At 42.2% G+C, this 15,387-nt stretch overlaps 1 protein-coding gene across 1 annotated transcript in view; it reads right to left on the reverse strand.

Annotated features, from left to right (window-relative positions):
* The window catches only part of TRIM36 (tripartite motif containing 36), a 31,192-nt gene extending 16,014 nt beyond the window's left edge, over positions 1–15,178 (reverse strand). The window contains exons 1-4 of the mRNA XM_025860910.2: positions 14,988–15,178; positions 12,462–12,696; positions 3,831–4,156; positions 825–971 (exon numbers count right to left, since the gene is read on the reverse strand). Of these exons, the coding sequence (XP_025716695.1) occupies positions 825–971; positions 3,831–4,156; positions 12,462–12,696; positions 14,988–15,014 (735 nt within the window). The 5' untranslated portion in view covers positions 15,015–15,178. The remainder of the gene's footprint in view (positions 1–824; positions 972–3,830; positions 4,157–12,461; positions 12,697–14,987) is intronic.
* Between the last annotated feature and the right edge of the window lie 209 nt (positions 15,179–15,387).

Raw genomic sequence — 15,387 nt, forward strand, 5'->3', positions numbered from 1 at the left:
TGGATTTACGAATGAAGATATCATTTGAAAGAAAAAAGAATAAAACAAAAAATAGCATCATACCATTGCCTACCATGCTGTAGATTATCGATCAATCTGAAAGTTTTCAAAGGTCCATGTATAAGGTTCAGAGACAGGAAGTAACTCAGTTTTAGCTGTTAAGGGTCCCACCAGACCCTTATTGTAAATAGTTTCCACTATTTCTACAAGCAAGCAACAGGAATCAAGTGTCTTAACATGGCTACCATCCTTCGAGGTGTGGCATTCCCACACACACTCCAACAGGTGTGACATTCCCCCAACACACTCAACAGGCATGTCATTTCCACACACACTCAAGGTGTGACATTCCCCAACACACTCAACAGGTGTGACATTCCCCCAACACACTCAACAGGCGTGTCATTTCCACACACACTCAACAGGCGTGTCATTTCCACACACACTCAACAGGCTTGTCATTTCCACACACACACTCAACAGGCTTGTCATTGCCACACACACACACTCAACAGGCGTGCCATTGCCACACAAACACACTCAACTGCAGGCACCAGGCTCACATGGGGATCATCATGGAGTGGCCTTCATCCCTCTCTTTCTTCAGAACTAGCCCATCAGTATGACCAAGGACTGCCGACTCAAACACACTAACCACCTCATACTGGATCACTGAAGGACCCTTTACGTTGTTGACTCGTTTCAGTAAAACAAGACCACAGGGCAAGCCATGATTTTATAAAGACAAACAAAGTTAAAGGCATAAAGTAACACCAAAGTTATAAAAGACTCAAAAGTTAGTTCCCCAAACACATAAATCCTACCTTTAATGTTTTGTAGGCGCTGCTCATGGTGGTCACCCGGTGATTGGAGTGATTACCGCCCAACTTACAGAGATGACAAACTGGCCTCCGACATAACTCACAGTACATGTTTATTCTCTCCGTTTCATGCTCTGGGCACATTAAAATCTATTGAGTGCAGAACAAATGTGTAATTAAGGGTCCTCAGAGTTTGCAGGATACTCCAAGTCCCAAAATACAAAGACGTGCTTTACAAAATCACTAAATAAAGCCATTTAAATGAATAAAAGTGTAAAAAAATTTGGTGTATTAGAATTAACTCTTTTTCAAATTGAGGGTTCAAATGATCAATTAAATATGCAGATGTTATTGCCACTGAACTTGGTGGTAAGGTGGTGATAGGTTTCATTCCTATCAGACTTACTCGCTGAATCCAGCCAGAAAGGCCCTCTGGCCACACAGACTGGCCCATCTGAATGACACGACCAATATTTTTGTAAGGTACCATAACAAATAACTGTGGGGACCCAGGGCCTCACCATCCTCATAAGAAATGCGCTACTAAGGGGGCGCTTGGCTGGCTCAGTTGGTAGAGCATGCAACTCGATCTGGGGCTTGTGAGCTTGAATTGCACATGGGGTACAGCGATTACTTAAAATCTTAAAAAAAAAAGAGAGAGCAATCTGCTAACCAAGGAGTCTTGGAACACTTCCTGATACAAGCTTCCAGATGTTTGCTTTTACATATTAAACATGTATACGTTGACCAAATTTAGAACTGCATGTTTCTTTCTCTTTTTGTTTTTTTTTGGACTGTGTTTTTCTGATTTAAGTTTCTACCTTCTTATTTACTCTATAAACTATCACCATAGGTATGTCTGAAATTGTACATGAAGTAACTGGTTTCACATTTGCAAAAAAGAGGAGATTCCTTTAGACTAGTGTGTCAATGAAATCAAAAAGTTGTCTGTGGCTCCAACAGTTCCGATTTTCAGCAATCACACTGGTTTGTAATATCAAGACACAAAGAAATGTCCAATACGAAAAGTCCTAATCCCAATGTGCAGGACCAGGAGAAAAACAACTGGAAAAAAATTCAAAATTTCCAGCATGTCCAAGTTCCTACATTCTCAAAACCACTACATTTATTTCTTTGTTTTTATTTTAATTCCAGCATAGCTGACACACAATGTTACATTAGTTTTCAAAGCCATTACATTTTAACAAAATGTAAAATCTGGCTTTCTACAAGGAAGGATGGTAAGAGCTCAAAGTTAGACGCAAATATTCCATAAGGGACAAGTTCGCAGAATTTTACTAATATGGCATAACACTGTAATTTAAGGAAAACAATATTTTCCTCAATATAACCTAACTCCTACCTCTTCGGTTCTCTCTTACCAATCTTTTATTGTATTTCTAAGGAGAATAAGTCTGCAATTTATACTCCATGTGTTTTAAATTATAAAAACCTAAGTCTAATATAATTCATTTAATCATAGGTTCTTTCATGATGGAATAGTATTAATCAACTTAATTAATCTTCTAAAAGAGGCATTTAAAGCACCAAGCTGAAGTCATAAATTTTTAAGAGTCTGTGACCTGGCGCATTTAAAATGAGATAAGGAACATAATACGGGATTAAAAACTCTTTGATAAATCTATTGCCACACACACTGACCCAGTTTGAAGAAAGAGTCAAAGCTGGAAGCACAGACTGTTTTTGTTTTCATCCACCAGTCCTGCCCTACTGAGAAAGATGTCAGAGGGGAGCCCAGCTGGCTCAGTTAGAAAAGCATGCGATGCATGATCTCACGGTTAATGAGTTCGAACCCCACGGTGAGCATAGGGCTTACAAAAAATATATATATATATATGTATATATGTAAGAAATAGCAGCTAGTTTCAAAGATAACTTTCAGGATTTTTTTTCCCAAGTAGGCTCCACACCCACCATGGAGCCCAACGTAGGGCTCAAACTCAAGACCCTGAGATCAAGACCTGAGCTGAGCTAAATGGTCAGACACTTAACCAACTGAGTCACCCAGGTGTCCCCCATTTTTCTACTACAAATTAAAGTGACAGCGAAGTTTTATGCTCAAGAATGTAAACAGATTTTCATACTCACGCAAGTTACTGAACTGGAAGGAATAAGAACTTTAATCCAAAGAATCTATTGGGTCTTTTTTCTTTTTAAATCTATCTGAATCAGAAAGCAGTATAAATGAGGATATCCAAACATCATTCTGCTTTTCAGTCACAAAGCAGAGCAAACAATAGTGCATAAAGGTCTTCTGAGCATTATTAGAGAGATTACCCAGAATATTTAAGAAACGCAAATTCCACTTCAGATATTATATAAACGTTATACCACAAGCTTCAGAACCTTAGGCTGTACTTAATGTTATGTATCCCTAGCACAAGTTTGGCTAACTAAAAACGTCAGAAAAAAGTTTCCCAGTCAAATCTTTTAGACAACTACGGGTTTATCACATTAAAGCACAAAAGCGTTTGAACTTCACGAGCGTTTCGATCTTAGAGAGTACCTCTGAGACAACTCAGTCTGTCCTGTTTGCAGAGGAATCACAAGGAACGTTCGTGTGTCATGTTGCATGACACCGTGTATGCATTACACAGCGACCCAGAATAACGCCTTTAGGCTGTGTGGGGTGTGTATCCACACACGAATAACTCCAGATACCAAGGCCTTCATTTCTTGTACGGGCTTTTTTTTTTTTTTTAATGTTCTCATTTTCTTCTAACAAACTAAACATAGGTTTCTATGTTCATGAACACCATCCAATTAATTAATTAATTAATTAAAAGTAAGCTCTACACGCAATGTGGGGCTTGAACTCACAACTCTGAGATCGAGTCGCACGCTCAACCGAACGGGCCAGCCGGGGGGGGGGGGGCGGCCCTCTTATGTAGGCTTTTCAAGTTCTTTCCATTCTTGCTGTCAAGCTCCGCACACGTAATAATTCCTTTTGCAATATGACTATTCGAACTCAATCAAAACTTCACTTACCTTGGGCCTAAAGTTAGTGGTTGGACCCACATACTCGTGCTGAGCTTTTACTGTACCCCAAGGGTGGTAAATTTTGAAGCACTCGTTGCAGTAGCTCGCACTACAGTCCATGCAACTCTTGGTGGACTCCTGGGGTGGTGGCTTACAGAGGTCACACATGATGGCTGTGGCCGCCCTCGCGGCCTGCCGGTACCTCTCGACGATAGTTTCCAAAGTGAAGTTGCGGAACAGACCATTGATTCCTCGTTCTCCCAGATCCACATCGTGCTCACAGCCGGGGCAAGGAAAAGTGGTTGTCCTAGGGGTCAGGGAACCGCGCTTCCAGCCTGTGTAATTGGAAGTCCTTGTTTAGTTATGTCAGTAGGAAAACGAACAGAATGAAGAAGAAAGGAGTGGTGTTTTGCAAAGAGACAGATCTACATAATATAGTTCCCCCCCGTCCACCCCCCAAAATACTACTCAAAGCGGCTCCACGTCTGTATGCTGAAAAGGCTTAATGCTTGCTTTTCCTTTGTATACGAAAGACAAGCCCAATTTATTAAATAGGTCTAAAAAGGAAAGGAAAATCTATAGTAAACCCCACACAACAGCCTTATCAAACCAAACAGATCCATGGACAAAACACAGAATACAATACTACACAGGGTCAGGGTTTTTTTGAATTATATACTTAACATTTATTTTCATTTCTATATATCATATCCACAGTAATTTGGTTTCCATTTAAATGAACACAGCCTTGGCTGATGGATAGGAAATGAGTTCATATGTAAATGACAGGAGTCCCTAACGGGTGCCCCATGGATAGGCTCCAGAAAGATCCAAATAGTTCTGCACACTATTTGAAACTGTAGGCAAATTTTGCATCTATATACCGATGCTTATTTTCTGGTTCAACAATCCATAGCTTTGATCAGATTCTCAAAGGAATATGTGATCACAAAACGGTTAAGAACCACTGCAAAAGAGAGTTTCCCACGGTAGTATTGTTTTATCTGGGTAGGCCAACCAAATCATTAGTTAACTGAGTGCAATCTATCAAAGAGTGAAAAGCTCATCCATAGACCTAGAATCTAGTGACTTTATGAGGGACCAACCATTTAGTATCTTCTTATGACCTGAAAAAAAGAATCATTAAAATTACTTAATTCAGTAAGCCACCAAGTTAACCCAAAAAGTATTACAATTTTCTAATATATACCTAATACAGTGAATGATTATAAATAGCACACTTTTTTCCAATAGTATCCTGATTTTAACAGATCAAGAGACCAAGGCGTGACCATCCTTACCCACAGGTTCACGAGAATCTGGGGTTGTCCCTTTAGCCTAAGCGCATGCATATCATAGTCCCTGCTCTCATTTAGAAATTGAGAGGACACAGTCTTGGTTGCCCACAAAGTAACTACCTAATTATAAACACAAACTTCTTAACCTAAAGCCTTCCTTTATTCTGCCATGGATCCAGTACCAAAAACGAATGGCTAAACTTGGTATACCACATTTAGAAAAGGTCTTTCAACAGCTATGTTAGTATCGCCTTGGCACATTACCATCATCACTGAAAACACTGTCTTCAAGTAGGTCTGGCCATGGTAAAGGTAAAATTTCACTATCAGCCCACAATAGTATTCGTTTGAAGTGATTCTACAGCATGCCAAGTGGTACTGAGTCCCCAAAACTACTTAATGTGAAAACATGCAGTATTTTTAAGATCTTCATTTACCTTTACATTTCTAAACCTATAAAAAAAAAAAAAGCATGACCAAAAACGCTTGCCCCATAAAAATTAGAAAACGCTACATAAAATATATTCTTATAATAATTCTTAAAACATGCAACACAAGTCCAAGACAGTTCACAACACAGCAGGCATATAACGAAATAAGCAGCAAAGCCACTTTTAAGGCACATGCCAATGAAAATTTCATTCAGTGAAAAGACAAGCCAAAGAATTCTGTTAAGTGATAAGAGTGCAGTGGTCAAGTTGAAACAAATGGAAAGTCACATTTAACTGCATGCCTCCCCACATGACCCAGGTGATAGAAATCAAAATGGAGATTGTTAAAAAAAAAATGGGTTATTACTGGTTTTATTCATTGTAAGTGGCGATCAGTTTAAGGAACAGGATCAAACCAAATTAAATCATGACAACAAAGTCATGTCATGCTTTAAACTATATACTGGTGACACCCAGATTGTGGCCTTCGTGTTCAGAAATTTCAAATGAGATGTTTTGTCCCTTTTCTGTAAACCTTTTATTTTTATAACAAAAATAAGGTGTAAAGCATCACACTAGCCTAATCAGACAAAATATTAAGTCAACATATCTCAGCTGTTTTCCTAAACAGATCTTTAAAAAAGTCTCCCATTTTTTCCGTGAATTCCAAAGCATTTATGTTTTATTTCATCTGCCTTGGATTTCCACCATTGTTTTCAAAAACAAACGGTAGAATATATGCCCTGGGCAATAAGGAAACAGAACAGATCTAAGGATATCCTGGGAAGTAAGTCTAGTGGAAAAAAAAAAAAATCAAGAAAGTGGAACTAAGAATGAAATGTAAGAGAGTTAACTTTTTAATCACTATAGCTTTGCTGTTTACTAGAGTAACCATTAGTCGAACGTCACTATCTAAATTCAATTTAAAGATTCAGTTCCTTGGTTGCACCAGCCACACTGCAAATTCTCAAGAGCCACATGTGACCGGTGACTCCCATACTCAATAGTGCAGGGTCAAACAAACATGCCCGTGATCACAGAATGTTCCACTGCGTAAGACTCCTCAACAGCATGACATAATGAAAAGGAAAGTTATGATGACTCTGAAAGGTAAAGAAGCAATGCAGGCCAAGCAATGCAATTGTATATGTCAAACTGCATTTATGGGGCCAATAATATATGCGGATTATTTGAATCCTGTCACCTTGCGGAATCAACTCTTTTCCCCCATATCCCTTGACCTCAAAGACAGATTAAACAAGTATAAATCATGAAACAATTTTAAAATGAGGACTCCAGAAAAAAATCTTCCAATTGGTTTGTAGCAAATTTCCCCCCAGAATGAGCTTTCTGGCATTAAGTTTTGTGATTTAAATATCAAAGAGAAAAATCAAGTTATTTCAAAACCGAGTCAATTCAGAACAGGTTCAAAACCTCTGCGAGCTCCATCCTCTCCCATATTCTGACTACCAGCTACTTCCCCTGTTACCTCCCAGGCAGGGAGTGGGTATCTCCCTCTATGCTGGACATTCGGGGTCGGGCTTCTAGGTGCTTGGCGATGGGCTGATGCCTCTTTTAGCACATTCTGATCATCTCATGCTTATGAGTTACAATTATCTTTTGAGTACTATGAGCATTTTCAACCTGCAAAAGCCTTTTTCTCAACTACTGTCTGAATAAAAAAATTTGGAACAAGCAATGAACTTTTTTAAAGCAAACTGCTCCTACCTTTCCTCCTATTTACTAAATCTCAACACTGAAAATTCTCAGGGACTCACTAAAGCCTGTAAGAGAAAGGATGACATGTGGCTTTTGGAACTATAAAGATCTGTAAATTGAGGCACGCAGAGAGGAAGGTAAGGAAGACAGAAAAGGGATAACATTTCAGGTGTTTATTTTCTCCAATAAAATATAAGGTATCACCAGCATTCCACAAAAAAGTAGCCAATGTTACTTTAAAGGTCAACTGGAGTTAAAAAAAAAAAATTCCTTTTAATAAGATAGGGTTGGCCCATCGTTCGCCCAGCCCAGAGTCAAATACTTTGGAAAGCCTAAAAAAGCAGTGTGTGTACATTATTTACCCACAAATGGGTGAGACCTCAATGTTAAAACTGAAAACACTTTAGACCATTAACTGAGGAAAGACACCGTATGCACAAAACAAGCAAAGATTATATTATTAAGTACAAAAAAATTGCCAATGCTGTTCAGCAAATTTTTTTTTCAGCCAATTTTTAAATGCAGAAAAAGTACTGGCTCATTCAACCTCCCCAAGGTAGCAAGATGGCCGTCAATGAGCTTTGTTCCACGACGTAAACGCAGAGGATTTTTAAGGTTATTTAAAAAAAAAAAAAAGCGCACAACATGGGTATGTCATTTTCTTCAAAAACATCTTGTCACGCAGATGGGCAAAAAGGAAGCATGCGGGATCGGAGCTCCCTTTAAAAACCCCAGATGCCTCGCGTGGAAATTTAGTCCTGTTGACCTTTAAGTCATTCGGCCCAATTTGTCCCCTTTCGAGAAAATTCGCAACACTTGACCACTGATGTTTCAAAACTTTATGATATACAAGGTCATTAAATTTTAGAACTCTCACACTACACTGCCTGAGGCCGCACAAGCAAGAAAGCGTTTTCTACCTCTCCACCCCAAAGATCTCCGCTGTGCCGCTGTGAACAATGAACAGAAAGCTGGATTTAGAATTTAATTTCAAAGAGCAGATTCACAACTTGTTGACAAAAGATAAAGCAGCAACTGTGTCCCGTACACAACACAATTCTTGAGTTAACAGTAAGAAAATGTGCTTTTTCCCCTGGCACACATGGTATTCATGGAACCAGCCTCTAAAAGAGCGTTCATCAAGCTGACCTTGGAGTTCAGAATTACTCCTTGTTGGGACAGCCCTCAAAAGGCCCAAACCCAATCTGGTAGGTTCGCATTTGTAAACAATCGTAGTTCTTGTAACTGCTGAAGACAGAGCAATAGCAAAGCATCTTTTGTTGGGTTGTTTTTTTTTTTTACTGATGTGTATCAACACTGTACATAAACATTGCTAAAATGGACTGTATCTTCCCGACAAAAAGAAATACAAAATGTGGGGAAAGCTTGCACATATGTGACCCAAAATGTACAGTAATGTGGCTATTTTTACCTAATTGAATGTGTTACAGTATCGAGAACACAAACCCTACCCGCCTTTCGAGGCACCCTTTTATTGTAAAAATCTGTCAAATCTCCAAGGCAATGATATCCAAATGGGGCCAAGTGAGCCAACAGCGTCGGCCACATCTGCCATTTTCAATTTTCCAGGAGCCAGATTGATGAAAAAAAAACAAGTGAAATTAATTTTAATAATACCTGTTATTTATTTAACCCAATATATCCAAAATACCATCCCCTCAAAAATGTAAGAGAGATAAAAACTACTAGAGGTGTTTCATATTTTTTTTCATTCTGAGTGTTCGAAATTCGGAGTTGTATTTTATGCTTCCAGCACATTTCAGCTCAGACTAGCACATTTGAAGTGCTCAACAGCCACACGGGGCTAGGGGCTACTGTTCTGGGCAGTCCTGGTCTAATTAAACTAATTTTTAGAATTCTACTCCTCCCACACCAGTTGCTCAGAATAGGATTATCCTTCCCAAGTATGTCTAAATGAGGAAAAATAGAAAAGGAAACCTGCCAGGGGAAAAAAAGGGGGGGGGGGGGGGAGGAAACGTTACTTCCCTATGAATTTCTCTTTGAATCTCGCCAAAGAAAAATCAGAGGCAAATGCCTCATAAATGGAGGGTGGCATTATATTTGTAATATAATCACCTCTACTAAGTTAAAACTCCCATCATGAGGAGGAGGGCAATCCTAAAACCCACATTCATTTGATAAAAGCCTCCAGGAATGATTACTACACTTGGGGCCTTCCCACTCTGAGGGCTTTACTTGTATTTGTTAAACTTGCTCTGTATGCTCTTCTTAATGAATGACTGGGTTCTAACTATGAAGCTCTGTACAGTGCAGTCTATATGCTTCTTAAAAAGGAGGGACGGATCTATCTTGTTCACCTCTCTTCAAGCATTTAGCCATGTCCGACAACCAGCAGGTAAATGAAATATTTGTTGACTGAATGAATGCAAATGAATGCAAGGTATTAAACTTCAGTGTTGGAGAAGATAAAGCAGTTGACATACAACTGACTCGACCTACCACCCGAGGCAGAAATCCCCTCTACAATGTCTGCAAATGGTGGTCCCTCATCCATTGCTTAAAACAAAGACTTCAAATACTGATGGCCCAAATGCTGGATGGGTCATAGTCAAAGATGTGTTTTGGCTACCCTATCCTATGCTGAGCTGGCATGGAGTTTTTTAAATGATTTGAATTAACTGCCAATGTTTAAAAGACAGATGACACATCAAAACCACTATCAGGTTTTTGTTGGGGGGGCAGTAAATCTGACAATCTGGCACCCCCAAAACCCATATGATAATGCACACGTGCCAAGTGCCCAGGGCTGTGGCCTCCTCAGACAAGGCATCCAGTCTAGTCTACAGAACCGTGCACCGCTGTCTCTTAACAGGCGAGGCCTGGAGTCAGCCAGCCGCTGATACCTAGGCTGCTGGTTTCCTTACGGCAGCTGAGGTGATGGGAAAATGAACTCTTTACTGTCTCTATATCAAAGAAGTAAAAGCAAAGAGGTTCCTGTATTTATTATGCCTGGGACCTGCTTCCCTAATGTATCTGGTCCCTGCAGCATCTCAATGTGACCCCATGTTTGAACACTTCCACAGACAGGGAGATGACAGTCTCATCTTTGGAAAGCCTGTCCTGTCGGTTTTCTTTCCCGCTGAGCCTGAAATCTGCATTCCTAGTTCACTCACTGATCTGGAGCCTCTGCTGTGAAGATTCCCAGTTTACCTTCTCTTTCGCAAGACAGGCCATCATGTTCTGCAGTCTCTCCCTCTCCAAGTTAAATACTCTTTTTTATTTCCCCTAACTGCCCTTTCCACGTTTTCTAACTCCCCGCCCTCTCAGGACATGATCCAACTTGACAGGGTTCTTCCTAAAGGACAGGGAGGAGGGAGGAACTTCTCAGTAATTCTTTTTCTGATCTAGAAGGTGTGAAGTATGGTGCAATGGATCGCTTGTTCTGCGGGGGGGGGGGGAGGCCACGATTATTGAATAAAAGCCATCATGGCATGCTTTGTAGAAATCTTTTAGCAGAGGTTTGTCATTCAACAACCACTCCACAAATATTTATTAAACATCCACCAAGTACTATCTAGGTGAGCTCCTAAATTATATATTTTTAATTATATATCATTTATATTTCTTAAGAATATTCATCTGTATTTCACTCAAACTCCATATGAATCACATACCAACCAAATGTTAAGATTAGAAGCCCACATAAGATACAGGATTTCATATAATATGTATAGAAGCACAATCTAATTATAGAAATACTAGTACGTAACAAATTCCTTTGAATGGTCTGTGCTAAATATTAATACACAAAAAGTGAATTTCCTTCGTCAATCAGGGGGTCTGTCCCTAACTAGCCAATGAGGATGGAGCTACCAACAGAATCTGTTTTCTCTGGTAGGTAATTTCAAGCTGTTGAGATCTGTCCCCTCACCCTATCTCCCCCCCTGCCCCCGCCCCCCCGGTGCCAGCTAGTTCCTAGCAGGGAGGGAAACATACAAGTGATGAGCTCACAGTAAGCATGACCCTCTCTGACCTCATACTACTCCCTGCAACCCCAATCACTTAATGCTCCTTTTAAAATATAGTCTTACAATTTTTTATATGTGCAAAATAGCTTCCAAGTAATTCGTGATTACCATTTAAAGAAAAATACGTGTTTTTAAAATAGCGTAATACTGCTCTTAGATCAAAGCCACTCTTACCCACTGTCTGATGGAGCACAAAGATGAGATTCCGTATCACAGGGCGGACCAAAAAAGACAGCGTTCGCTAAATGCAAATGAGGGGAAGGAGATTCTCTTCGGCTAAGTTTTTTAAGATTAAAAAATTATTCCAATGCTCCAAGGGGGAGAAATAAACAGAGTGGCCTAAAGGACCAAACGTGAAACCTTCAAGACCAAATTGGGCAGAACTGAAGGCCTGAAGTCTGGTGCTTACAGCCACTCACGTCCTCTCCTCCAAACGAAGCGTGTGCCTAACGTGATATTGAGATATTTCTACCCAAACCTCTGCCTCCCCTTGGTCCTCACTGCTGATGTTGGGCCTGAAATCCCCAGTGGCCCTGTTCCCTGGGATTTCAAATTGATTTTGTTCTACCTTACTCCTGCAGTGGATGTCCGGGAGAAACTAACACCATCCAGTGGGAGCCAATGGCCGTATAATAAAGATACAGCACATGTGCCTGTAACATCTGGATCGCCCTCTATCCTTACTACAGAATTCTACCCCTAGTTGGCTGGTATTCAAAATCCTGATTTCAAAAAAAGATTTTAAAATGGCTGAAGATGATAAAATCCTCAGGAAGGACAAAATGACAGTAAATAATTCATCTAAAAAAACCTTCGAGGAAGAGTCATTATGGAGTCTTGTCCCTTAATTTGGCGTATTTATTTACATACTACCGTAGACAGAGGATTCCCTAGTTAAGTACTTCCGTGGTCCATCACTTCATCCCTCATATAAAGGACCCCACAGGGTCAGAACACCCCCTAAGACAAAGACGGTTATTAAGGGGTCTGACACAAAGCTGGTGTTCAATATCCAACTTTAAGTGTGTAACAGTTCATTCTGACATTTGAAAAGAGGGAAGGGTGCCTTTACAACTAGTTTTAATCTATTCACCCAGAAAGACCAACCCGCAAAAGGGCACAAATATTTCCCCTCCACAGATTATCGCTGAAACTCCCAGGCCCCGAGCTTCGGTCACATACCTGGTCTGCTAATTCTGTCAATTTTGTCCATGCTAGGGGACGGGAGCCGAAGTCGAGGACTGCTCTGATTGGAGTTGTCCGATCCCACGTCATTGAATGAGTCATCATGGGTCAGTAAGAGCTCTTTTACACACTTATGACAGATACTGTGTTGACAAGGGAGAATCAGCGGGTGGGTGAACAGCTCCTTGCATGCTGGGCAAATGAGCTCTCTTTCGATATTCTTAATGGTAACCTTGAGGAAAAGAAATCAGAATCAAAAGCTGTTAGTGGGTAAATATATTTTTTTAATTTTATTTTATTATGTTATGTTAATCACCATACATTACATCATTAGTTTTTGATGTAGTGTTCCATGATTCATCATTTGCATGTAACACCTGGTGCTCCATTCAATACGTGCCCTCCTTAATACCCATCACCGGGCTAACCCATCCCCCACCCCCTCCCTCTAGAACACTCAGTGTGTTTCTCAGAGTCCATAGTCTCTCATGGTTAGTGGGTAAATATATTAATGTGCTTATACCTCTTGGATGAGTACGTGTGTAAATTTACCATGCCAAAAGGAATTAAGAAACAGTGTATAATCTGAAATTCCTTTCTGGCAATGAAATTCCCGTACCATCGCCCCCCACTCCAACACCCACAGCCTAGAACTGAACGGACACAAGACATGGAAAACACTGAAGTCGGAGAAAAATCAGCACAAGATATGAGGGGACCGTAATATTCCATCAATTATGAAATTATTCAAATCATCATGAATTCACTGATTTAGGACGTCTGAGAAATCCTAAAAGTAGATGACTTCAATAAAAGACATCACACTAAGAATGAGACCGTGTTCCTCCTGAGCACACTAACTCTTACAGCCAGAAAAGGGCTGGCAAAAACTGGGTTAGCCAGCATGTTCGTGGAAGGCTCCTTGAAATCTATTTACAAGCTGAATCATCAGCAATTTTCTACATTAAAATGTGACCAATTTTCATATGCTGCAACTGTAACGTGGCTAAAATGCTTGAGGTTCTCTTGCTGCCTAGCAAAGTGGTTATCTTAAAAGCACTTGATGAATATTGAAAGGGTGGAGAGGACTAGAAAGCACCATTGTAAGCGCTCTCAGTACTACAGGCTTGCATTATTTTCCATGAGAAACATTCAGTCTCTTATCACAACCAAAAAGGTTTGATGACCTCATACTCATTTTCCCATCCTTTCCATATGTAGTTTTTCCCCCCAAACTGCAGGTGCTATGAATCTATATTCAGCCTTCTTGTAGCTTTACGGTCCTCTTAACCTTGTACAATCATTTCAATTACTGGAGCTCCACAGAAAATTAGAACTGAATTAATTCACCTGTTTTAATTAAATAAAAATGTATGCTCTTCTATTCCCCCTACAGGGACGCTAAGTGCTTTAATAACCCCTGACAAAAGCACTACATCCAACTGGCTTTATCACTGTCCATGGTCTTTGATGTGTTTCTTGCTGCATCATTCAATAAATATTTCATAGAAGCCCACATCCTCTCAGGATTTTATTAAATTTGGAAGATCGCCACACTTCACAATTCAGGGCAAAGAAAATAGAATATTCACATCCCATCTCATTTCACAAAGAATTTGACACCTAATTCAAAGGAAAATACTGTTCCGAATGTCCAAAATAGATCCAAAGAAAAATATTGTTCTGAAGGTCCAAGATAGATTCCCATTTGCTGGAAGGTTTGCTTCCCAGCGGAAGATCTCAAATTATTTCCATCTTTCTGGTACATAAAAAGGAGGACATAAGCTTTTTAAGCACGGCAGATATAAAGGAATTCTTACCCGAAAGAAAAATGAGTTTTCCTTTTAGAGCCACTGAGGGTAACAACCTGAATTAAGAGAAAGGTTGAAGTGGCGGCTCCCACAATTAAGCTGTCCCAAATCAATGGGGTTCGACGGGAAACTAACAAGTCGGAAAGAACTGCAGATCAGACCCTTTCAAACAAAAACACTTGTACCCCGACAGCTGCCAGCGCCAGCCCGCCTCCAGCGCGCGAGCTGGCGAAGCCGGGGAGGAGCCTCGCCCGGGCTGGGCCGCGCCCGCGGGGGTCCGAGCGGGGCCCGAGCGCCGGCCCCACAGCGCTCCGGCACAAAGGGACGGCCGGACACGCGCGGGGCACGCGCGCCCCGAGCCGCGACGGGCACCCGACTCCCCGAGGCGAATGAATTCTACAGCCCGGACCCCATGAAAGAGCCCCGCCCGGACTCCCCAAGGTGCTCAGGTGGGCGATCGCCGCACTCGATCGGCGCCCTCTCGTGGGCCCAGGTGACCCGGGGTCCAACCCTCCGAGGGGCAGAAAGGGGGCGCCCCGGATTGCGGAACCCGGGGCGCGGAAGGCGAAGAGGAAGCGGGGCCACCACACGTCCGCCCTCGCTTCTCGGGAGGAGAGGCTCCCTCCGGCTCAGGGAGGAGGAGAGAGAGAGCCGGGGGGGGGGGGGGAGCCGCCATGGAAACGTGAGGCAGAGGCCCCTGTCGCCCACTCACCAGCGAGTCGGAACCATCCCCTTCCATGGTAGCCTTCTGCCAGGTGTCATCAACGGCAGGGTCCAAACAGGCAGACGGACGGCCAGGGCAGGGTCTGGTGGGCGGGTCCCTGCGGCGGCCGTGGGAGCCTGGGTTCGGAGCCGGAAGGCGAGCTGGTCAGCCGGACCCGGCCAGCGGACCGACGCGACGAGGAGCGGGGCGGGCGAAAGCACAGGAGCGGAGAGCCGAGCTGCGCTCCCTGCGACGGCCCCGGAATCCCGCCCCGCGGCCAGCTGCGGCGGCGGCTCCTGCGTACTGCGGCTGGGCGGGCGGCCGCGCGGAGACCCGGGCGCAGACGCCGTGGAGGGGCGGGGCCGGGGCGGGGCGGGGCGGCGCCGTCGCCCGGGCAACAGCGCCCACC

The sequence above is a fragment of the Callorhinus ursinus genome, unplaced genomic scaffold (genome assembly GCF_003265705.2).
Source record: "Callorhinus ursinus isolate GAN/ISIS: 27379988/994484 unplaced genomic scaffold, GSC_fseal_2.0 scaffold30, whole genome shotgun sequence".
Classification (NCBI taxonomy): Eukaryota; Metazoa; Chordata; class Mammalia; order Carnivora; family Otariidae; genus Callorhinus; species Callorhinus ursinus.